The sequence below is a fragment of the Haliaeetus leucocephalus genome, unplaced genomic scaffold (assembly GCF_000737465.1).
Source record: "Haliaeetus leucocephalus isolate CR32 unplaced genomic scaffold, Haliaeetus_leucocephalus-4.0 Scaffold932, whole genome shotgun sequence".
NCBI lineage: Eukaryota > Metazoa > Chordata > Aves > Accipitriformes > Accipitridae > Haliaeetus > Haliaeetus leucocephalus.
Genome location: NW_010973368.1, coordinates 17,378,912 through 17,403,693, shown reverse-complemented (window position 1 = coordinate 17,403,693; position 24,782 = coordinate 17,378,912). Strand labels below are relative to the sequence as shown.

The 24,782-nt window shown below is 47.5% G+C and overlaps 1 protein-coding gene across 1 annotated transcript in view; it reads right to left on the bottom strand.

Annotated features, from left to right (window-relative positions):
- RCOR1 (REST corepressor 1) overlaps positions 1-24,244 on the bottom strand; it is a 119,991-nt gene extending 95,747 nt beyond the window's left edge. Inside the window, exon 1 of the mRNA XM_010584030.1 lies at positions 24,070-24,244. Coding sequence (XP_010582332.1) covers positions 24,070-24,244 — 175 coding nt within the window. The remainder of the gene's footprint in view (positions 1-24,069) is intronic.
- Positions 24,245-24,782: the final 538 nt, after the last annotated feature.

Genomic DNA, 24,782 nt, shown 5'->3' with positions numbered 1-24,782 from the left:
AACCTGGCAGGCAAGCCCCCTGCCTGCACGCTCCCACGGAGGCACTCTGGTGTCCAGGGCTCCAGCAGAAACCCTGCAGCGAAGTCCCTCAGCCAGGCAGTGTCCTGCCTCCCTGAAGGTCCTCTTCACTTGCCTTGCTGCTATTGTAATCCCAGCAATGGGGAGGAGAGGTCCAGCTGAGAGGCAGCTGCTTGCTCCTGAAATCCTACCAAAAAATCCCCAGTTTGACTTTCTGCCAACACAGCCCCCTTTACTCCACCATTCAGCCCAATCTCTTCCCATGACATAGCATGATCTTAGGGAAATTCAGCCAGGGGTATCCTACAGGGCCTCTGACCACTGGCATTCCCATGGGAAAGGGAACTGTTAGAAATTCATCTGAAATTGCCCTCAAAACGCATAGTCACAGGTCCAAGAAAACTTTTGTAAGAGAGTAAAAATGTATAGGTTGGTATGTCCATACGCACACGTGGGAGTAGAGAAAGTCGTCTTATTCACATCCTTCTGACAAACATGGGGATCACTCTGCTGAAATCCCTGGAAATCCCCTTTGTTGTAAAACCAGTACAAGAAGGCTCAGGCCCAGTGTTTCCATGAACACACCCCTAAGGCATAGCACAACTCATCAGGACTCTAGTGCCAACCTTTGATTTTACACTCTCTCTTCCATTCATTCCAAATATAATCTGGAAATCTCAAATGCTAGCAATCTCAGGGGGAGGAGAGAGAAATCAAAGTGAGTTCCTCACTACTATTTGTCTAAGGAAAACCTGCAACACATGAAAACCTGCAAAAGAAAAGAAAAAAAAAATCAAAGAAACTTCAATTTGACATCAAGTGAGGGATTAATCACTGGCTTAAAGAAACAATTTTAGAAAATGCCATAACCTAGTACATCTTAAAATCACAATTAAAAAAAGAGCTACATTCCTATCTGCCCTGGGCTTTTCCCTTATTAAACACCAAAAGGACCAAATACAGATGCATTTCCCCTACCCTCCCCAGCAGCGCTGAGCACAGGGGATGGATGGTGTTTCTCAATGGACAACTTGTTGGTACACTCTCACAGCCACTGCACCGCTGACATTCATCTGAGGACACCAGAAACCCTGCACCAAACTCCCAGTCATCACATCAATTCTTTGTACTGTGGTCTTCCTCTTCTCAGTTACATCAGCGTAAATGTACAGTTTAGACTGATCCGAACCTGCTCAGAGGCACTGGAAGGCTCTGGATTAATATCAAGCACAGGCATCTGCTTCCTGCTGTTTCTGTGCCTGTGGTATCAATAGTGATTTTGAAAATGATTATTTCTGTACAGGCTATAATGACTTAGAAGGAACAGTTACAGCCTGTTGTGCAAATGTGAACAATACTCGCTTTTTTAAACGTGGATTTTTCATATGACAGGAACTAATGGCCCTTTCAGAGCAGTTATGGTCTATCTTGTCAATTTGGTTTCTATTCATGCACGCTAAGTGAATTTTTATAGCCGAACTAGGAGTCCTTAAAAATGGGCCTTATACTGGAAATACAGATGTGACTTACTGTGAGTTGTGCTAGGAGAGCATCCCTGCGCCTGGGGAGCCAGAGCCAGTAAAACAGAATTCCCTTTCTCCATGCACATAACATGACTCGCAGGCACTCTTTCATCTGCACTGAGAGGCAGGAAGAAGAGGCAGAATTAGCCCCTCATTACAATAATGTTTCTCACACTTTCTCCAGCTACTCTCTGCAGGCATTAGTAGAGGGGCCCTGGCTGCCAGAAATGCTGAACACCGACATCTCCAGTTAAAAGAAATCAGAGAGCAGGGTGCTCAGCGGCTCCGAAAATCAGATCCAGAGAGCTTTAAAAAAAGGCTTTTATACTATGATGAAAAAAAAAAAGAAAAGGAGACAGACTCACCTTAACTTTACTCTTTACTGTGAGAGCTTTGTTGTGAAAGAAAATTGTGTATTTTCCAGACTATCTGATTTCTCTTATGGCTTCCCCGCTATAAACTGTACTGCATACATACTCACATCAATACATTTACCTGCCTGCTTCACAGCTGGAAAGAAAATGAAGCCATCTCAATCATCTTCACATTCAGCAATAGAGAAAACTGGCTCTTTTCCCCACTCAATGCCAATTAAAATGTGAAGTGTGGATAATCTGATCTCCACTAGATATTCCAGTCACCTCCATTGTACAGAGTGGATTCACCTCCTTACTCAGTGTCAACCTGAACCTTTTCTAAGACTGGAAAGAGCAAGAGCATAGGGGCTATACAATCTTATTACTTATTTATTTAAAATTATGTAGCCATGCCTCCCTTCATCTCTTGGCTCCTTACCCAAAACCTGTGTAATGAGCAACATCACAGGACCTGACCATCAGCAGGCATGACAGCACCACTAAAATGAATGCATTTATACTGATTTACGGCAGCTGAAGATCTGCCACAGCACATCCAGGGAATACCTACCTCTCCAGGGAAAAGATACACTTCTGAGAACATCTTCCCAAGATATTTCTCACAGATCCCATGCCATAGTGGAGTAGAAGCCATCCCCACTCCAGCTTCTCCTTCTGTCTCCATTGCTGCACTAAGTGCCTAACCACCTCGTCCTCATCATAGAGGCTCTCATCTGAAAAGGCGTGGAGCCAAACCTGGCACGAACCGATCAGATATGTACAAAGGAAAATCTTGACAGCATCTGTGAGCAGAGTTTAAGAGAAAGGAACAAAATAATACCACATATGTTAACAGATTGAAATGGTAGCTATGGTGACCACGGACAGACAAAGAACAAACCATTTTGACTGAATTCAGCCAATTCTTTCTGACAACAAACTGCAAGTATAAAGCAAACTTTTAAAAATCCCTAATGAAATCATTATAACAAATCCATTCGGCTCTGTTTGGCTTGTTTGCTTTTTAAATTTCAGTTGCAGCTATTACATTAAACCTATTAATCATTGATGTAGTCAAATACTTTCCACAGACTAAAAATGGGGATTTTCTCCCTGTAAAAAAAAAAACTTTCGTTGTTTGTATTTTCCCAAAAAAAAAAAAAAAAAGGTTATTGTAAAATGACAGGCATTCATAATTCAGTGCATTTTCTTGTGCATGAGAGCGTGTCTGGGTTTTGTAGAATAAAGGCTTGTTTATAAAAGTTGGATTACTTTCCCTATCCTGATATGCAGTATAGCTATGAAAAATTACTGTCCTGTTTATTGTGTACTACAGTGTCAAATGCCTCAGCATCTCTTTCCTCCAGTGTGCCTGCCATTTTTTTCAGCCCTACGGAAGAGCTGACACTCGGCACTCTCCCATCCAGGGCTGGCCAGTTGTCCCTAAGGCAACTGAGCCGAGGACAACATGGGAGAGCACCAAGCTGAGCTATGGAGGGATGGAAAAGCTGAGAACCAGTGCTGGAAATACACAGGCAGGAGATGGGGAGGATTACTCCAGTGCCAGCACAGCATAAGGCTGCTCAAAGTGATGCGCAGCTGCTTGTTTGCTTGCAAACTCCCACCCCAAGAGGCTCGCAGGGACCGGAGGAGGCTCCACAGTGAATGTCACGATAGAGAGTCCAGCACATCACCTGCTGTGGAGCATCCCAGGCACACCCCGACGGAGACCCCGCTGCCTGTGGCCGCTCGGATTTAGCCTGGAGACTGCTTCCGTACAACCAAAATGAATGATGCTGGTCCTGCACCCCCTCCCTCCACCCAGCCACACCCACTGGGTATAGTTTCAGAGCACAACGCAAAATCTTACTTCTACCCTGTAGAAAAGCTGCTTGTCATTTCACTGAGTGCTTAATATTTAACTTGGTGTGTTCAGTACCTTCTGCAAACTGTAAAATTCATAACAATATAGATTTGCAATGTAGCTGTACTTTTGATGCTCCAGGAGCAGTAACTTCAAATTTCTGTAGTGCACTGACACTCTCAACTCTACCCTCACATTTTCATCTGCTGAAGTTCATCGTTCTTTAAAGAACAAAAAAAAACCAAACAAAACACTAGCACAGAAGTGCCCACCGTTCAAACGTGGCTGTCTTCATCTGTCTGCTGATTGAGGCTCTTCTGTAAATTGCATTAAGTTCCCGGCTATGCCATCGCTGCCTGCATGACAAGGGGCACTTCACCAGCTTGCTCTGTTCTTCCGCTCCCCATTTGCTAAGATGGGACCAGGCCTTTCACTTCTGCCTAGCGTGGCCCTTCCCTGTATTCTCCACCCACTCGCTTTGCTTTCGCTCTTGCCGGCGCAGAGGGCAGGTCCTTTGGGACTCTTCCTTGCTCCGCGTGGGTACCTCAAGAGCAGAGCTGAGCGAGGGTGAGCGTGCGTGCTCCCTGTCTTTTGTAAAGAGGTGGCCAGAGGAATAAGCATTCAGTCCCACACAGCTTCACCTGCGCAAGCTGTTTGCTTTTGCTGTGGCTCCAGTGCAGCAGGAGCACATGGAGGGGGGGAGGAGGAAAAAGAAAAATAGCACTTTTTCTTTCGGTATTGCCTGGAAACAGTAAAGAAACGCTTACTTTGATTTTATGTGCAGTAAACCCTCACTAGATGGCTCCTTACAGCAAGTAAATATATTCCCCACAGAAAGAACACTGAGGTGGCATAATCTGTGCGAGAGCGGAGATAGCGTGATGGTAACCGGGCTTTATTGCTGGCTGAGTGTTTTGCATGGAAAAGCAGTATATAACACAGCTGTGGGTGGGTGAGCAAGTGAGCATTAACACGAATTACGAATGACACCGCTCTGCAACTTGTGAACTGTGAGTCAGATGGGCCCGGGCGTCTCAGGCACATCAAAAATGCCACTTGCCCTTTTCTGTAGGTTTTTAAGTTAATCTGTTTCACATTCAACTTTCTAATTCAGAAAGCAGAACGGGGCTGCGGTCGAGGGTACCAGCAGTGGAGATCCTGGGGGGAAACTGCTGATCCCAGCCGCCGAGGCAATAGATGGTATTAAGGCTGAAACCCCGAATGTCATGCAAGCACTCCTAAAACAAAGAAGCGACACTCACTTCTGAAATGCCCCCGCTACCATCACAAGAACGCGTTATTTATAATGCGTGTATTGGCAGGATGTTCTGGGCAGAAGAACAAAAAGAAATGAGCTGTCATCTGCAGTTAACCTCTCATTCATACATCACTGTGTGCACCCGGTGGTTCAAGGTTATTCAAGTTGATTGTGCCCTCATTAACAAGCAGTGTTAATTGGTGTCTATCCTGCATTGAGATAAACATGTATATTACGTGTTAAAAGTACTGCAGGCTGTGAAGGAGCTGCCTGATATACAAACGGATACGGCAACTACAGGGAGAGGCTGCGTTGCGAAATGCTAGGTCTGGTTTAAATCCACCAGCGATTTCAATCTGGGCAGCCCACGTCCCTGCAAGATGTCCCGGCGCTGACTCGAGGGCCGGGTGACTTCTGCTGGTAGAGCTCTGCCGCCGTCCCTCCGGCTCCCCACGCCGGCTCTTGCCGCACGCCTGAGCGCTCTGCCTACAGCCCACGTTTCAAGGTGGGTCAGCAGTGATTTTAGTCTCCCTTAAACCACCAGGCTGTAAGCTCTGGCCATCAGCAGCTCACGGGCGGTTTCACCGTCCGTGCAGCAGGGCAAGCAGCCGCAACAGGAGGTGTTGTCCATCCCCATATAAACTGCCCCTGCTCAGGAGTCAGCGGCAGGGGAGCTGGGTCGGCTCCTGGTCTCCCTGTCAGCTGCCCTAATGGCTTTATCCAGCCTCTTCCCTCTCGCTTTCCCCTCTGCCCACGTGCTGGCGTGGTGCTAACTCGGAATGAGCTCAAGTACATGGATCTACCCGTCTCAGCTCTCCTGGTGAGTGACAGAAAACAAGGGCTGAATCAGTCGCAAACTTGCCCATCATGAAAAGACCTCTTATTTTTTTCCTGTCAGCTGCTGAAAATCAGCACGGACAAATACCCTGAACCAGGTCACAATCAACACACAACACTGATGAAAATATACGGATTAGAGAATTACGGCAATTACATTAAATAACCTACTGGAATATTATAAATGCTCAAAAGAAGAGAGTCACATGTCTCATAAACAAGCACAAGCCATGCCAGACCGATGCAAGAATTTACTAATAAAGTATTATTTGATCACCTAATTAACGGAGCTGTTATCTCCCTGTAACAACTCGGGGCTTAGAGCTTTTAGACCGTTAAACATTTTGTCTCATCATTTAAAAAAAGTAGCACCCAACAGACTTTTCTTTCCTTAGTAGCATTCCCTTGAAATGCGGTTGTTTACTTCAGGCCTTGAAGGCCAAATTAACAGTGGAGATTGTTTGCTTTAAATTAAACACACAAATTTTATTGTCGTTGCTTCTGCCACTAACAAGCTACTTAATAAATGTCAAAGTGGCAAAGCTCACCAACTGCAAAAGTGAAAGGGTCAAATCACTGAATGCAGAAATAATATTGAGATTTTTCTCTCTTTCCATGAAATGTACTTGTAGCAGGCAACGTTAAAGTGCTTCCAACTTTCATAATAACCAGGAGGAGCAGCTCATGAGTCAACCCAGGGAGGAAATATGTCATCGCCCAGTGAGTCTTCGACACATGCAAAACCACTGATGTGTCTAAGGCATCCAGGGAGGAATTTTTATAATATTGGTTGTAGTCAGCAGTTTATTGCCATAGTCCTGGGTGTGGGCAGGTATCTCGGTGACTGAGACGTTGATTGCCCCCGACACCGCTAAGCATTTCACACCATGGCTCTCATGCTCTTCCTTTTCAAAACAGGAAAGAGACAAGACGGGGTTTTTTTGGATAGCTGCTGGAAAGACCCAACCAAGTCCTCACGGTTGTACCTTGAGTTCCTCTCCATCCTCCATATCGTGCTCGCCACAGCAAGGAAAGGGTAGGGCTCTTATCTCAGCTTTCTGGAGTTCCAGCCCTTCTGCAACTGAATGAAAACAAACAGAAAGAAAAAAATAATCAGCTTCATACGTTTTCTTGCCCGTGTAAATTATGCATCATGCTCATTATAGGAAAAAGGAAGACGCAGATTTGGAAATCAGTTGTGGGTTCCTCCATTTTTCTTACAATCATGCAAGTGTTACAGCTGTATACACAGGGGACTTTCTTTTTTTCATGCAGCTTTACACCAAAATAAAGGCCTCAGTTGTTCTAGTTGGTGATTAGGCTCAATGTTATGCCTCTGGGAATGGGAAGCACGGGGACTCAGAGGAACAGAAAGTTAATGAGTTCTTTATTTGAAAAAGGGAAAAATTTTCAAAATGTTTTAAGACATCACAGGAGGGATTCGGAGGCTCTTCCCTCCCTGGGAAGATGCAGCTCTTCCAGGTGAAAAAATTACAACCCGTGTCTGCCGAGCAGCAGCCCCTCACCAAAGGTTCCCTGGCCCTCCAAGCCCACAGCTGAGCTGCGATGCACATGTTCTCTCACTGGCTAAAATAAAGTTGTCTACCCTTTTACTAGCTCTTTTTACTAATATGGCTCGTGCTGGCATGTCTCCCTGCAGGACTCAGGATGCACAGTGGGATCACTCAGAAACCAGTCTTTAGTTGCACAACAAGCAAGAAAGACAAGGAATACAGCCAGTGAATTTGCACACACTCACCTTGGAGTGGAGCTTGCAAGTGGCTCGTGAACCAGGCTTAGGAGGCCCCTATTTTGGACAGGCTCCTGTAGCCAGGTCTGACCGAAGAACATCAGAGCTCAAAATGGAAACTGCTGCCCCAGGGGCCGAAGGGCCAGGGCCCCTGCCCAGCAGGAGCAGACGGAAAATACTGTTCTCTGGAAATATCTTTAGGTGTTGTGGGGTTTGGGGTTTTTTTTTCAAATTTGAATATTTTATGTAACCGAATAAATAAAACCAAAACCCAAGCTCAGAATTGCTTACAGAGCAACTGGGCAGCTGGCAGCTTGTCGGTGCGGCTGGTCGGTGACTCCCCGCTGTCACCCCGAGGCAGAGCCTCCCGGTGCTGCCGGGTCTGTGACACTGACCCAGGGAAAACACCACAGAGGCCACAAACCCCGGAGCCAGCTGGCCCAGCACTGGAGCCGTGGCCCAGCACTGGAGCCGTGGCCCAGCCGCAGCTCCAAAGCAGCTCAGCTAACAGCATCCCCTGCATCCCAGGACCCTGCCATCGCCGTTGCTGGGACACAGCACTTCCAGCGCTGAGGCATCTTGTTTGGTAGGGCCACCCATGGGCATCTACTGAAGATGACTCTACAGCCAGCTCTGTCTACACTAGGAGGTAAAGGCGTGATGGTAAAACCTACTGGATATCTTATTTTACCCCAGTTCAGATGTCCCTAAATGAGTGAGCTCTGCCTGGGGCTTCCAAGTGCACTCAAGCCTGCACATAAAAGAGGACAAGCAAAATAATAACGTTGAACAACGCTGAGAGTAATGGAAGTGGTCACCTACTGTATCTGGGCTGCTAAGAAGCTCTTTTGAGTAAATGAAACACAGAGCGCAAGAAAAATGCACACATCATATATGATAGTGTCTCCTGGGCTGCCTTATACCAAGATGAGAAAGAAAAAATTACCCATGCAAAGCCCACATCATCCATAATCTGCAACGCATTTGGACAGAGGGAGGCCAGCCTTAACACAAAACACGTGTGGTTGGCTTTAAAACCAGCATTGCTGGGGCACAGCCAGCCTGTGTGCCATCCCGCCTGTCCTGGATTCAGCGTTTCTCTCTGTGTTTGCAGCTGAATCACTCTCGCACCAGCAGCATCACCGCGGGCAGCGTTCCCTCTCCGGGGCGGGCAAGTGGGGAGACCTCCAACCCAGCTCTGCTTGAGCCGGCAGCGGCACAGGATCTCTTCCAGGACACCATGTCAGACTTCTGCAGGGCCTTGTGCAACTTTTTTTTTTTTCTTAATCCCAAATTAAAACTTAAGCTTCAAAGCCATAGATCTAGGGGGGTCGCTTCATGCGGATACTGTATTTCCTGGAACAGATCCTTTAATTTTGTGGTGAGCCGGAGTTGAAGACATTTGTATTCAAATCCTTATTTAGGCTCTAATGCTCTGTAGTATTGGATATAAGGATTTTAGACTGGAAATGGCACTCTTGACTTTACTATCACCCCAAACAGACAATCAAAATTTAAGCTGCTATTTCTTTTCCAGCCTTCTTATGCTGTTTCCAAGACTCTCCCAGAAATTGTAATTATTCTGCCACATCTACTCTACTAATAAAATTTATTCTGCTCTGTGTTTTCCCCCCATTTTCTACTCAAGTCTTACACCATCAAATAAAATCAAGGTTTTCATTTGTGAAGTGGTTATCAGCTGCTCAGGTTTTACTTACAGCTCTTTGAGCAGGCTACAGGGATGCTAGATAGGTAGAAATGTAACTTAATAGCATATACAGTGGTGCAACCTCCAAGCATCATTTTGTATAGGATGTCCCATAGTAGCCCTATCCTTTTAGGGTTTTTTTATCCTTGCTGATGATAAAAGTAGTGGTTCTAATAATTTTGCTGGATGTTAGAAATAGACATGATCTAGTTGATGTTCATGTCACTCATGCCAGCTAACATCACTGTTTGCAATCCTGTCTGTTGTAATCTCAGTGGGCCCTTGTAGAACAGCCCTCACTTAGGGATCTCTCAGGGCTTTACAAGCTCCCACTATGCTGTTGTGTGCCAGCTAAAAACCACAGAGATGTACCTCACTGGGCTGTTACAGAGGCAAGGGCAGAAGGGACCTGAAGGTTCCAGTCCAGGCACAAGACCGCATCCCTCTAAAAATGCGCTGACTGTAACTTCCTTCAAAGGATCGAATGCATTTCAATTCTCAACTTTGCACAAAAGATATGTTGAATGTGCACAAAGGATTTGTTTGAATCTCAGTTTATTCCCAGATTTGCTCATCTTTTTTTGCTGGTGGCTTTAGGAGCAGCAGCTTTTGTAAGCTATCCAGCAAAGGATTCGTTCTCAAACATACCTTCTGCGCAGGTGTGCCTTTGGTGTCCATGGGGTGCCATGCACCTCCTCCGCTCTCAAGTGCACACGTTTTTTCCCCAAATGCTTGCATCTGAGCTGGGATGCACAGGCAGAGCCTCCCACTCACAAACACTTAATTCCCAGGCCTGGTGCCTGGGAGAGTTTTGTTTCATAGGCTGGTATTGCCCTTGCTGTTGAAAAAAAAACCCAAACCCACATTAACGATGAGCTGGAAATTGGCTATATGTTTCCTTCGCAGCAAACAGGGACTCCAAAAAATTGGAGAGGGGGGAAGAAATCAAATGTCATTCCCAAAAGGCAATAGCCAACAGCCATTTACATAGTCTCACATTCCCTCATCCAAAAACAATAACAAACACCCCCAAATCAATAAACCAGACAAGCCCATTCAATGCTTTCAGATCTGGGGAATACTGCAAAAAGTAGTTAAGAATAATTTTTCATATTCTCAGCATGTGGATGTGCACTGCTTTGGTAGCAGCTTTCTGTGAGCGCTCCAGCTAACAAGCTTGCCGCAGAATGATCTTTGAGTAGTGAATTTTAAAAGGAGTGCTAGAAAATATTCCCCAGAAGACAATTTGGAATAACTAATCATAAAAAAAAATACACTGGACACCTAATTTAGGAGCTCTGATCATCCCTTCAGCAGGTAGAAATATAAGACTTCATCTGCTTGTCCAGTCAGAACAAATGTGTGTAACTCACAGCTAACCACTCGGTAAGTTATTGCTCACCAGTATCATGTGCTGAAAGTCAGGGTGTGCTTGCAGAAAAGTCATAAGTGAGAAAGAGCGTGTGTGTGTCAGGGGGTTCCCTCGAGTAAATTATTTACAATGAATTACTTACTCAGCCCTAGATTTTAATTGATAATTTTTCCCTTGATGTGATCCATATAAAGGAAATGTTAGCATTAACCAAAGCTAATCCGCGGCGCAGTTGGGAAGGGGATTATTTCGCCAATGATTACTTTCTTTAAACATGGAATTGTGATCAAAGCAATATGGTTCTGATTTTTTCCTCTATTTTTAGCTTTGTAGTATGGTTCTTCTTAATAGTAAGTTACCACTATAAGCATGCTGTGAATTTCCAATATAGCAAAGCTTTAATAATTTGCAGCCATAATTGTTCCTGCTTCAGTCTCCAATTCAATTTGGTGTGGAATTCCCATCTCCCAACACAAAGCTTAACTCGACGGTATCTGTGTGAGACAGACTATGAAACTAGTCTGGTATAATGGACTTCATTAAGGGATAAGCAAATTATTTTCATCTGTAATCTATTTTAAATGGAAAAAGGGGCTTCTGAATAAATATTTTTCCTTCAATAGTTATTAATTTCTGTGGGAAAAGGGGGATGGTTGTTGTTGCTCGTTTTTTCCTTTGTTTTTATAAAAGGTTTGAAAATTATTTTTCTGGTTGAATTAACAGTTGAAATAACAAATATTTAAGCCAGGAACAGAAACAGCATCTTTTTATTTTACTGAGGAGTCAGGCTGTGCTAGGAGCTTTCACTTTTTTGCCTGCCCAGCTGTAACCTCTTCTGATGCTAAAAGCTGGGCTCCTGGGCTGCCACGACGAGCATCACCCACCTCCAGACCTCAGTGGCCATTTGTCTGCCTAAGTGCAGATGTGGTAGCCTTGAACCATTTTTTACTCAACCCTCAAAGTAGCGAGCTAGCACAGATATCTGTTTCTAAGAGGCAGCCTGCACTGGCACAAGACCCATTAACCCTAACCTGAACCGCATACACGCACAGGCTAATAACAGGTTGGTGGAGAGTCTTATTCAAGCCCTGCACATGAGAGTAAATTACTCCCTTGATGAATAAAAGCCATTACTTAGTATTTAGCATCATAGCAAGAATCCTCTTTGGCCTGTTCCTAACAGAGATGTTACAGTTAATTTAGTGTAAAATTATCACCTGCTGTACAATAAAACAACAAACTGCAGTCAAATAATCTCTTAATAAATGAAAATGTGTAATAAACTGTGTCAGCTCCGCAGAGATTTGGCAAGGCTGAATACCCTAAAGGTACCAATCCAAACAAATTCACTATACAATATATGTCCTGTGTCATTTCTGGTTCTTATCGGAGATGATTCATCTGGGAATCCTTGGCTCTGAGTTTTACCTCTAAAGGCCAGGCAGTTATTACAATAACATAATTTCTGCCACATTAATTAAGTATAATGCCTGTAAGCCCCTTTATAGGGGTCTATAAATTCGTTGTAAACATATGCTGTAGATGGGCATCCGTAATCTACAAAATGTAACAAACATTCAGTCAACTTCCTCTTCACTGCAGAGCAGGGAGAGAGGTCAAATGATCGCCGTGCCAAAAAACCCACAACCACCCAAAGGTAAGCCTGACGTCGCTTCTGCCACACGTTAGAAATATATGTATATATGGACAGAAACCCGGGTCCCTGTCAGAGGCAGCACAGGGCGCGCGAGTCGGCTGCAGCGGGCAGGAGGACGAGCGGCCGCTCTCGCTGCCCACGGGCTGCCCGCTCCGACCTTGGTGTACGTGGACGACGGAGGCACCCCACGGCACTGCAGCTCAGCACAGTTCCTCTGCTCTCTTCTTCTGACTGCAGGAGAGCCACGGATACGTTAGGCGTTGCTAAAAATCGATCTTGCGCTGATTTGCTGGGGATTCAAGTGCTCCCCCTACTCGGAATGAAAAAAAAAAAGATAAGAGGGGGAAACAAAAGGGAAAACAAAGCCAAGCAAACAAAAGCTGGGTAATGCTTTTTGCAGGCAGCCAGACCCAGACTTAGAGTAGCTTGTCTGAGCTCCAGGCTATGCAGAAATAACAGACTTTCTGCTGCATTGTATGAGAAAGTTAAGGAGGAGCTTCCCCAGCCCCGTGCTGCCCTGGCAAGAAGGCGGCAGGGTGCTGAGCGGGCAGGAGCAGCAGAGGTGCTGCTTGCCCAGAAGTCCAACCCACCCTTTTGGAAACCACAAAGAGACCTTCAGGCTTCGCTTTGCTGTGCCCTGACCCCACGCTGGCTGCTTTAGCGAGCGCCAGGAGCTTGGTGCCCCTCAGCCGCGCCGGTGAGAGGCTGTTTGCTGGCGTGCGGAGCAAGTTGTCTTCTCCTGGAGTTCACCCAGGGCACGTCTCCAGAGCCGCTGGCTCCCGGCCTCTGTTCTTGAAGAGAGCCCGAGGGAGGTCTGCAGCACAGGCCGTTCGCACTTTTGTGCTGTACTTGTTCTTGTTTTGTTTCACACAGTCCACAAGGCAAGAGCAAGGGACAGCCGGTGACAGCTGAAAATGATGTAGGGTCAGGGCAGGACACAGCAGGATGCAGCTACCTAGCAGAAATTTTAGACACGGATCACCATCAGGAGCCTTTTTTTTCCCCGGAAACACTAGTCAAATTGTGAAAAACTGAAAAATTACTTTTGTTTGTGGGCAGTGTCTCCCATATAGGTGTTTCTGATCCCATTCCCACTAATGCAGCAAAACCCATGCTGTATAATAGAGTCCAACTAGAATAAGGGCTTCACTGGGGACAAACTGAAAGCTGACTGGCACCCCACGCCAGCCCACTGAAGGGCTGCACGTGGTGCGGGTCAGCACTGAATTCAGTCCTTTGTGTTAGGCATCCATCTGCTAGCCCCTTTATAATGCAGCTCTCGCTGGTACAAACAACCTTGCTCCATCAATATGTCCAACCTCAGTCCAGTACCATGGGCAGCTGGAATGGCCCTTCCAGTTTACTGGCTCACACCTATCTTCCAAACCTTTGATGGTGTCTTTACACAGGGAATTGTGCCCCAAAACTGCTTAGGTCCCCACCTCTCCCCGGTGCCTTCTGCAGAAGAGCTATGGAGCGATTTCTCTCAGGTTTTCAGGATGGGCAAGGAGGCTGTGCTGATGCATAAATTTGGTTGGGCATCTGGAGGCAAAACAGCACTATTCCAGACCCTACCTCCAGCAAGACGGCCGGCATGTCTTTGTCCATCGAAGTTCCTGGCTAGCAGGTTGACATGACACCCCTGGAGACCCATAAGAGGTTTGGGTGCTGCTACAGGGCTGGGTGTAGCCACTGCATGGGTGCGAGTGGGGAAGAAGGTCCAGGAGCCTATCAGGTAACCACATCAAATGCCCTATAGCTCTTATGGGGCACGTATCATACTAGGCAGCACTAAAGGTGGAACAAGTGTCTCACATCGCTGATACACCCCTCCTGTTGTTAAACTGAAGGTGCCCTCTGGCAAGTGGCTGTTTTCCAAAGACGGGACCACCCAACCCATGGCAGATGCTGGGCTTCTGAGCCCTGAGGGCCTCCATGAGCAGGCCTGGAGGCATCAGTTCATTCACTTCACACTGTCATGATGGCAAAGCACACATCCAACACAGCTTGCCCCTGTATTCTTTCTAAAAGGCTGAGACCGGTCATTTAAAAACAGGAAATTAAAATGACGACTGGAGGACACATCTCCTCCACCCAGCTCCCTCCTTGGGAAACTCCGTTCCCATATAAACATCCTCTATCGTTAACCTTTCTGGACAATGTCCTCCCCAAGCAAAGAGAGCAGAGCCTTTTCTTCAAACTGAGTTGAGATGAGCAAAAGGTAAATAACAGCATTTTTCCTCAATTACATCAAGCATTTTTAACAGATGGGATTATCAGGACATGCCAGCACCTTCTGGTAGCAGGAGGGGGCTGTGCAGCAGTGGGGCTGCTGGCTCCTGACATCTGCCCTGCCAGGGGGTCTCAGCTTTGCCAGAGGTGGGCAGCCCAGGCATGCTTCTGCTATGGGGGGGCCAGCTGGTATCCAAGTTGGCCTCACAGACAAACTGAGACGTAAAATGCTCTGCGCTTCAAGTCAATGCTAAGGTTTGCCTCGCTTTTAAGGATGCTTTTGACCAAAATGGTGAAAGATTCACTATTTTGAGCAGTTTAACAGCTGCGCCTCACAGCGCAGCCCGCGTCCTCTCATACTGCCCCACGGCCGCCTGTGCTCGCAAAGGTAACAACAAAAATAAAAACAAGCAGTGCGGTGAAAATCTTTTCTCTTTTTTTCACTTATAAGGCCAGGAGCAGCCTATATATCCATTTTTATTCATCCACTGTTTGAGAGGCGTCCTGCCTGGCCAGCAGTTCGAGGCGGGCCGGCTGCTGGCCACCAGTTGTCAGAGCCAGAGCAAAGAAAGTGGCTGGAGCCACCTCCAGCAGGTCTCGCTCGGAGCGACGCCGTCTGAAGAAGTGGAGAAAGGGAACTGGATAGTCAAAGGCTGAACATAATCCTCCAGCCTTTAGTTATAAAACGGACGGGGAAACACTCTCCCAACACCAAGACGGGCTGGGCTGAGGGCAGCACAGATGCCACTGCAGCGAGGCGGTGGGCTCTGCCCCTGCTCCCACGCCAGCGCAGCAGCTGGCCCAGGCAGGTAATCCCTGTAGCTTCTTCAAATGTTTTGCAACGCTGGGTGGGTTTTTTCTTCAGCTCTCATCTCGCAAACGCACATGTGATAACCGAGCTTTCCATAAACATCCTGCTCCCAGGAAAAGCCAGAGAACAACCCAAGCGTAACCTTGCAGTTCAAACCCATAACGTACAGAAGAGGACTTGGAAGTGTGTTTTGGCCTTTACAAATTCTTTTCATTCTAAAGATGGAGGAGAAGAGTGTGTCTTTGGTATAATGATTCTTGACCAGAAAACCAGAGAGATCTTTGGGCACCCGGGAGGGGACCCTGACACGCCGTGAGTGGCTGTGCTCTTTGCTTGGCTGCGCAGATTTGCATAGGGGAGATATCTATAGCTGCTTCTCCTCTGGCAGATGAGAACCGACAAGTCCACTGTCTGTATCTGACACAAAGTAGAAGTTGCCAATAACGGGATGTTACAGAAAACCTTGTCATTTCCGAGACAGGCCGAGCCTGACTCGGGCTGATACCTCCAGCCAAGGGCGGCCGATACGACACCGGGATCCAGCCACCGAGACACCGCACTAATCAAAAGGACATCACAGCGGCGAGACTATTGATCCAGCTCGCTTTGTGGTCCCCGACTGATGTCTGGCAGGAAGCGCTGCCTGCGAACCCGTCCACCACAACACAGGAAACAAAAACGTTAAAAGTGAAGCCAACAGGCAGAGCCGAGGGCGAGACTGCCGCCGGTCACCGCTCCCCGCTCGCACCCCTGGGTAGCGGAGGTCGGGGACCCACCGGCTCATCACTCTGATCACAGGCTCGGTCCTTACAGGTGGCAGGGCTATATGTACATCCCCGCATCCTTCCAGCCCTCTGCGTCTGGCTGCTAAAACAGTTAAACCACCCAACCCGGTATGGTTTCAGTTTATCACGTATCACGTAGAACCCTCTTGGTGCTTGCTCTGCCTGATGATGTTTGCTTCCCTCAAAAGGTCACCCTATAAAAAATACCCAATTCGGCTGGGGCAGGGAGTTTGGTATTTTTTCTGGGGTTTGGGGGTGGTTTGTTTTTCACCAAGCAAAATCACTTTGGCCTCCTGTAGTTGGATGGAGAGAAGGGAGGGGATCGGTGTGATCCAGAGTCCTGAACTGCTCTTAAAGGCAGAAAAGGAGGGACTGTAGTTTCCTTATTCCATCCCAGAAGGGCCACACTGTCTGTAAGACCAGTGACTGTACGATTTGACTGTATGATCTTACTCTGTCAATGAAAGGGACAGACCACCACATGCACTTGCGTTCTTGCTGCTGTCACCAGGGTGCCCACTGAGTCTCCCCTTCCAAACAAGATCCCCAGCCTCAGCATGTCCCTTTCTTTGTATTATGAAAATGGCTATTAATATGATTATTATTGCTACCAGCACTTCAGTTTGATGTGAAATTAAATACCTGGTTTTGTACTGAACCACAGCATTAAGGTTTTTCATTAAACTTAATTAAAATTGAATAAAAATAGAAGAAAAGTTCAAAACAAAGTGGTGTTTGAAATTTTTAGGAAAGCAGAAGTTCAGAAAAAAAGAAAGTTCGGCTTTAATTTTCTTTAGTTTTCAGCCATTTCAATGTAATTGAATTTTTGCGTTTTTTGTGGAAGAAACCCAGCCACTCCAGCTATGAGCAGTAAAGCTAAGAAAAATAAACAAAAAAAGTTTCACTTAGCCTTTATCTGTCACCAAATCAGACTGTGCCTTTTGCCTGAAGCAGTTATATTACAGCAGACATACCCACATAAGAAGGATTTTCTCATAACACTCATGGCCATTGCCATCACCTATGTCCTCAAACAGGATTCACTTTACTTTTCTGGGATCACCTTGCTTTCTGTTTTGCCCAGTCCTGGATTTTTCCTTCCCCCATGAAAGGCAAAACCATGTTTGCACAGTGGCGTACATTTTGCATCAAGGGCAGCACGACAGCATCACCCTGCCGATGGGTAGCCGCAAAGGTGCGGGGCCCCCCCACCCTGCTGTCCTGCTGGGGACAAACGCTGCCCAGGAGCAATTCCCCCTTGGCTGCCAGAGTCCTGCCCAGGGCGCTGGCGTACGTAGGACCACACCATACTCATATTCCTGACTTCACAGGTCATTGTGTGCCTTCCCCCTTTTCAGAAACACCCGCTGAAGGACAAGTGCGGAAGGGTGATGCTGGCAGCCTTTTTGGAGTCACTCCTGATTTACAGCACCACTGTAGCTGATTTAGAGATTTCTGTAGGAATGGCACTTTACTCCTGGTTGCATTTGGTCCAGCGTGACTGCTTGGGTGGTGACAAGGAGCAGGATTTAGGCCTGTATTATGGTGCCATTATTTTGATAATGACTTCTGCTTAACAGACATTTTTTTCCTCTCTGCTGAGTGCAAGCCTCACACTGAACCAAGAGCTATCCAGAAGTGCATTAAAATGCAAAACTATATACTTCACAGAAGGACCCTTTCCATGAGCACCTTTGATAGCCTACATGGATAGTTCTCATTCTATTTTACCAAAGACCCCATTACAGTAAGCGAAGAGCAGAGGGTGTTTTAAGTGATGTGGAAGCTGTTAAACATTTTCACCAGGTCTGTCAAAAATTCACGTACGTAAAATGAAGTTGCAAAAAAACCCCACACACCCCCCAAAAAATTTCTACAACCCAGTTTCCAGGCTACCAGTACTGTTTTGCATGTGCCCAGTCATCAGGTATGGGCAGAGCCTGTACGATCCAGGCAATAACAACTTTTTCTTAATCATATCTGAGTTTCCTCTGCCTATAGCCTATAGGCAGCACACCGGTATTGTTGTACAAGATGGGGAAGAACAGCAGCTGAGACCTCTATACGTGATTACACCCACATAACCAGAATTATAGAGGGTGGATATTGCAGAAAGAAACCAAGAAACAGGAGAGACCTATGTACACCCTGGCCTTATCTCTGCCTAATAGCAGAGATGGTCCCACCACAGCCACCTCCAAAGGGTCACCATTGGCACCGTGGTTTGGGCTACTCCTTGGTTTGAGTTTCCTTCCCAGCTGTGTGGTCTGGGCATCGCAGATGCACCCAGGGGCTCAGCATCCTGAGCACTGCACGCCAGCACAGCTCAACGGCAATGGCTCCAAAGGGGATGTGAAAAAGTTTATTGCTCGGTAATTAAAATGGAACTCTCGCCTGGCACACGGCTAGGAGATGGAGCAGGGGAGGCTGCCACAGAGGTTTAGCTTCTTTGGGGCACAGCTCATGAGGGAGAGCATCGCCCCCAACCACGCAGCTTTCTGAGCCCCGTGCCTGGTGTCAGGGCTGCAGACCCAGGCACAGCCAGGGCCCAGAGCCAGCACTGCAGGGGAAGCCCCTGGGGGCAGGCCTGGGAATGCAAAACAGCTCCATGGACAAGCCCTGCTCACCTGTGCACAGCATGGATGTAACCCAACAGCAGCATAACCAACAGAGAAACAGCAGAACAGTTGCCCCAGGGTTGCTCCAGAGAGAGAAGGGGAGCTGAACCCACTTTTACACCTGCTTAGTAGGGAAAAGAAAATCCAATTGCAGTCTCTCTGCAATAAATGGCTCTACAGTTTCCTTCTGTTCCTTTGCTGTTTTTCCATTCCTTATGGACCTTGGTCCTCTTTTTCTTGCTTTGACTGTTCAGGTTTTCCTCTCGGTGTAACCAAGTGCACAGCTATCCTGAAACCAATTTCTCCTCTCCCAGGAGAGGAGAAATATTAAAGCCAGATTCTCCTCCCTCAGTTCCTCTCTCCTCTCCACATTCCACAGATTTCCATTTCCCCTAACCCTAATTTTCTTCTGCTGAAAAAAATCCCTCAAAACAACTAACCATCCTCCCCACCTTCTCCCTCTCCCCTCCCATTTCCCCATCCCTGTTCCTCTCCTGCTTCTGGTTTCTTCCCATTCATCTGATTGCTGTCCACCAGCTGGTCTTTCCATATATACACACAGCTTTCCCTTCCTTCCCAGCCTCTCTTCACCCTATCACCATTTTTTCACTCATGCTAATTAGGCCCTTGGCAAACATCTTCTCTACCTCCCTTCCCCCTCGCTCCTTTTCCATGCCTTCCTAACAGGGCATTTTCCTCTCCGGGGTTGCCTTTAATACCATCCCAGGATAAAGAGTCCACCCACTGCTTCCAGAGGTCTGCGTGGGCTCTGGCAACCCACGTGAAAACACCCTTGGTCAGAAAGCTGACCCAGCCCCACACAACGTGCACGTCTGCCACCCTTGTGCAGCTCAGCATCAACGAGGAGCCACCATAATTATGATCGCCCCAACCGGGGCCCACCAATTAAGAGAAAGAGGTCAAATCATTACCAGCAGGTCAGCCCACCAACACTGGCTCTGCAAGCGCAGCCATGCCAGCTGCCTTCCTCCCCCAGCATCCCCAGCTCGGCGTACAAACTCCTCTGCTGCAGTCCCAAATGGCGACCATCCAGGGTCGGGCACATGCAGCTGGACTGCACCCGAAATGCTGGCTGCCGGGAAGGGCTGCCGAGGCTCTGCGTGGCTCTCCCTGCCGAGGGGAACGGAGCCACACGGGAGCATTTCACCTCAGAGCTGCTGTTCATGCCACTTGCCCTCAAGGACATATGTTACAGCAACAGCATAACTTATGAACAGAGTCTTGCTCTGCATCCTGGTGACCAGTTCCCAAATCTCCCACTAGCTCAGGTCACCGGCAGATTGTATGATTCAGATGCCAAAACCCTGGTATCTGGGATGGCTCTAGTTAAGAAGGGAGGAGATGGGGGCTTGCGGCTCCTGAGGAACCCAGCCCATTGCTGGGAGAGGAGATGGAGGGACAGGTCAGAGGGTTTTTGCCCTGTGCTCCTACACTTCTGTGTGCTTTTCCAAAGCTGGGCTAGAAGAATGTTTCCCCTCCCAAAAACGCCTTTGAGCTGCTTGTCCCAGGAGTATTTGTCCCAGCATGGGATCCCCGGGCAAAGATTTCTGCGACTGTGGGAAAGCAAAATACTTGCAAAGAAAACCGGCCCAGCTCAGTATATTTTGTTTCAATGTCACTGTCATTTTTCCTCCTGATCATTGCTGTTTGTCTCTACCATCAGAGCAACCAAAGCTCCACTACTGGGCTAGAACCTGACTGTGCCAAACATGGAAAGATGAACTCTCTGGCGCAACGGAAATCTAGACAATTAGCTTGCTTTTTAAAATCATTTGTAACAAGAAAAGTAGATTTTTTTTAAACTCTGAACACACTGAGACATCACTTATCTGCCAGTAGCAGGAGTTCTCCAGCTGTGCTGCTCATACGTGCGACCCACCTGAGGATACAGGAGGCGAATGCAGGCACTTACAGCAAAGCGAGTTTTTGGCCAGCACTCCCTGTAACAGCCAGGCTTTGGCTCTTTCCAGGCTACCCACAAAGACTATAGAGGATAGCAGGTACATCTCTCACAGGAGATAACCGAGGAACTGGGGGTTGAGACATGTAAATGCATGGTCAACTCCACCAAAGTGACACCCAAAGCACAGTTTTGCTGAGAGTAGCCCTAGCAGACCCGCACCTTCAGAGTCTCGTTGCTGCGAGCACCAGGCTGCATAGATGCTTTAAAGGATTTGCCCCAGCTCATCACAGCCCCTCCTCAAACCATGAGGAGCCCACATGGAGCCAGTGGGACTAAGGACCAGAAAAAACTCTGCTGAACATATATGAGAGCTGGCACAGGGACACTACTGTCCCTTCCCAGCCCTCCAGGGCTTTTCTGAGGACAACAAGCTACCACAGACGCATCTCTGCACTGCAGCTCTCCCCGCTTGGAGGAACACCCACTTGGGATGTGTTTGGCCCCATGTGAACTCCCTCCTCCCCCTGCCAACTGCAAATGTGTCACTGAGGGACATGGCCAGAGCCAACCCCGGTGAGCAGTCGGGTGCTTTTTATTGCAAAATCAATGAAAATGAGGCAGTTTGCACATGAAACTGTCTCGAAAAAATATTTTGACAGGTATGAGGTTATTCACATTTTTTGCATCACCAGATCTAAAGGATTTTATTTTAAATTTAAAAAAAGTTTCAGTTGATTCCTTTCCCTCTCTCTCCCCCTTTGACTTAAAAGCTGTGTTAGCAAATGCCACAATGCAGCAGCCGTGCTGTAAGCTCCCAAACAGCCTCCTCATTAACCTCACGGCACAGGCAGGCAAATGAATACTAGAGGACACCTTTAAATTACTCTCTGCTTTTCCCTTCACCTCCCACTCTCTGCTCCCCAGGACGCAGCTTCCCCTGGGTCTGCTGAGCAAACGTAGCCCATCTCCTCTTCCACAAATATTGCACTCCTGTACGCAGCAGGGATAAACCCTCCAGGCTCGGGCTGCACGCTTTCAGCTGCCTCTGGGTTCACAGGGGCTGAGGACCATCCCAGCTCCTCCCCAGGTCAGGGCCAGCGGTCCATGCCCCAGCAGAGCTTTGCCTGGCCTGGGTTACCCGAGCACATTGGCAGTCCCCTGGGTCTGCGTCCCTGCCCACCTAAAACATTGTTCCTTCGCCAGTATTTGCCAGCTGCAGGATGGGACGAGTATGCCCATCTCCAACCATGGCTTCACCCTCAACCTTGCCAGGTGAGAACACCAGCAGGTCACCCACGGTGCAGAATTGGTCCTGGTTAGGTACAAGCACAGGGAGACTGAATTACCCAGCGAGCTGGGTGCTACGTGCCAGGGCTGTGCCAGATGTGGGAAGATGGGTAATCGCCAATGAACTGTACAGCTGGAACAGCCCTGACAAACACTATCTGATCTTGCATCAAGCCAGCTGATACAGTCTACTTGTCAGAATGTTTTAAGCCCATTCAGACATGCAGCAGGAGCTCGTGCTGCACCAAGGCTCTGCAGCAAGGGGGTCATGACGGCAGCGATCCAGTATCCAGGAGCAGGCATTCACGGCATCAGCAAACTAAGCTCATGGTTCTCCTCTCATCCAGCTCCTGATGTTGAAGTTGGACAAATCCGCATCATGGTACGATGCAAAAAGCAGCAGCACATTTTAACTGTGCTTGTTGATAAACAGTAGCAACAGCCCCAGCCAGCCAAAGAGAATTTTTAAGGCAGGGACTGGCTTTAGACAGGATTAACAGTACATATTCTGGAGATGAGGTACTAGTGTAATAGGAAGTGATAGAGACAAGATCAGCAGTGCTTTCCTCTTAACAGCAGTGATTCATCCAAGAAAGTTAACTAAGTAAAGTTTTTCTGGAAAACAGAACAAGGTTTGTCCCTGCAATTATTAAAAAAAAAAAAAAGTAGTCTTCATTCAACAAGAGTCGTTCCTAAATTTTCCATTGAGCATCAGCAATTTCCTTGGCCCCTCTTCCCGGGAAAACCTTTAGAAATGTTGAGGAGGAAGAAAGGGATGACAGGAGAAGGCTGTTCAAGAATGCCTGCAAGTTAGTAAACAAAAATCAGTGTGGAGTGCTGTTCCCTGTCAAAAATTTGATCCTCTGATTTTCTAAGGATTCCACACTACTTATTTGCTTTACTGATTTTTAAGAAATTTGTGCATATTTCCATTTGAGTATATTTCCAGGCAGCTGTAGTGTTAGTTTTACACACCCTCTCCCTGAGCCAGGCCTAAATTTCCCCCCCCTTCTGATATGGCAATTGCTCTTGGGGAGATGCAGGCAAGGCACAGCTTCCCCTCCCATCCCCATGGCCAACACTGGGCAAAGGACCGGTAGCACATTTATGGCTCTGAGGGCCATAGCTGACCGGGAGCAGGTATTGCCTGGAAGGGTCGCAGGGCTGGAAGCTCCAAAGCTCAGGTCAGCAGTACAAGAACCAGGCACAGAGGCGCAACTCATCCAGGTCCTCGTCAAACAAGGACAACCCCTGGCTCCTGCAGCACCAGCCCTCCAGTGGAGGCAAACTTTTAAAAGTGCTTGTTTTCTTTGCTGCACCCTAAAAAGAAAAAAATAATTTGATGCGTATTTCCTGAAGCTTTTAAAATGCTTGCTCCCTGCTGTGCTCTGCCAAGTGCTGCCTGAGCCCTGACACCGTTTGGAGGAACAGGACAGATTGTGGAGTTAGAGTCATCGCTGTCAACTCACAACCAACACGGGCTTCCCATTCCAAGGGCAGGAAACAGCAGGTGCTGAACACAAAAGCAGACCTTTAAATCAAACTCTAAAACCTGACAGGCTGCATCCTGGTTCCCGAGGGGAACACAGGAATTAGGTTCCCCCCCTCTGAGCCTGGACAGAAGGCGAATACCCCACGCCAGCTGATAAAGCACTTCTCAGCCTGGTGGCTTTCTCCTTGCCTCTCTGTGCTGCTCCACAAAGGAGCTGGACGTATTTGTAACTGGAGGGTCCCCACAGCTCCGCATGCTGCCAACACCTCATGCCTCCTGACTGTGGGAGCCCACCTGGGCTGCTGACATGGCTCTGAGGCCCCTGGAGACAGCTCTGTCCCAAGGGGCTGCTGAGGAGGACAGATGCCCAAATGCTCCCCAAGTTACACCAGCAGCCCCACGGAGGTGGGAACGGGAAAGCAAGGAGTCAAGGCTGGAGGTAGAAATGCTCTTGAGGAAAGGATCAGGCTTCCCATGGTGGGTCTGATTCATTGCATCTGCTCCAGCTCTCCATATGGCTGGTGTAAACCTAGCTTGGTCCAGGTTTCTAGAAGGGAAGCCAGAATTTTCTCCTCACCCATCCTTTTCAGTGCCTGCACACCCACCATTTGCCACCGATACACTACCCACTGAACGCCCACTGAAACATCACCCGTTGGGCTGGCTCCCTCTGCTTTTAGAGCACCCAGGGACCACAGGGCGATGGGCACAGTGAACACTCGCCACACCTTCTGCTGCCCACATTCCTCCATTTACCCTTTCCCTATGGCTTTCGGGCTGAGGACTATCCTGCCCTGCCCGGCACCTCCAATACTAGACACTAGCAGAAAACAAAAAATAATTTCCTTCCATCACTGGCAGACACCTATCATAGGTCTTGGTTTGTGAAGGGAGAGAAATATGTTTTCAGGGGCTTTTTATGCCTTTGTGAGCTTCCACCCCAAAAAGAAAAGGGGGATTCAAGCACCGTATTTTCACAATCCGCAGTAAAATGTTACATACCTAAAAAGCTGAACCTGAGATTATAAAGTAAGACTAAGTTGAAATTTAGTTCTTTTGCTTTAGTTTAAGAGGTTGCATTTTCAGTGGAACCTTAATTACTTCTTCCAGCTGTAGGTCTTAAATAAGCCTGTCAAAAGCTCACGGGTTGGGTTGGAGTGGAAATTTCTGTGTAGCCAAATTTGGAGCAGATTAAATTAAAGAAAAATAAACCACAGAAGAAAACCAAAATGACATCATGTACTGAACTGGAATTAATTTTGCTTTCTTGCCAGCCTTCTGGAAGTAGTC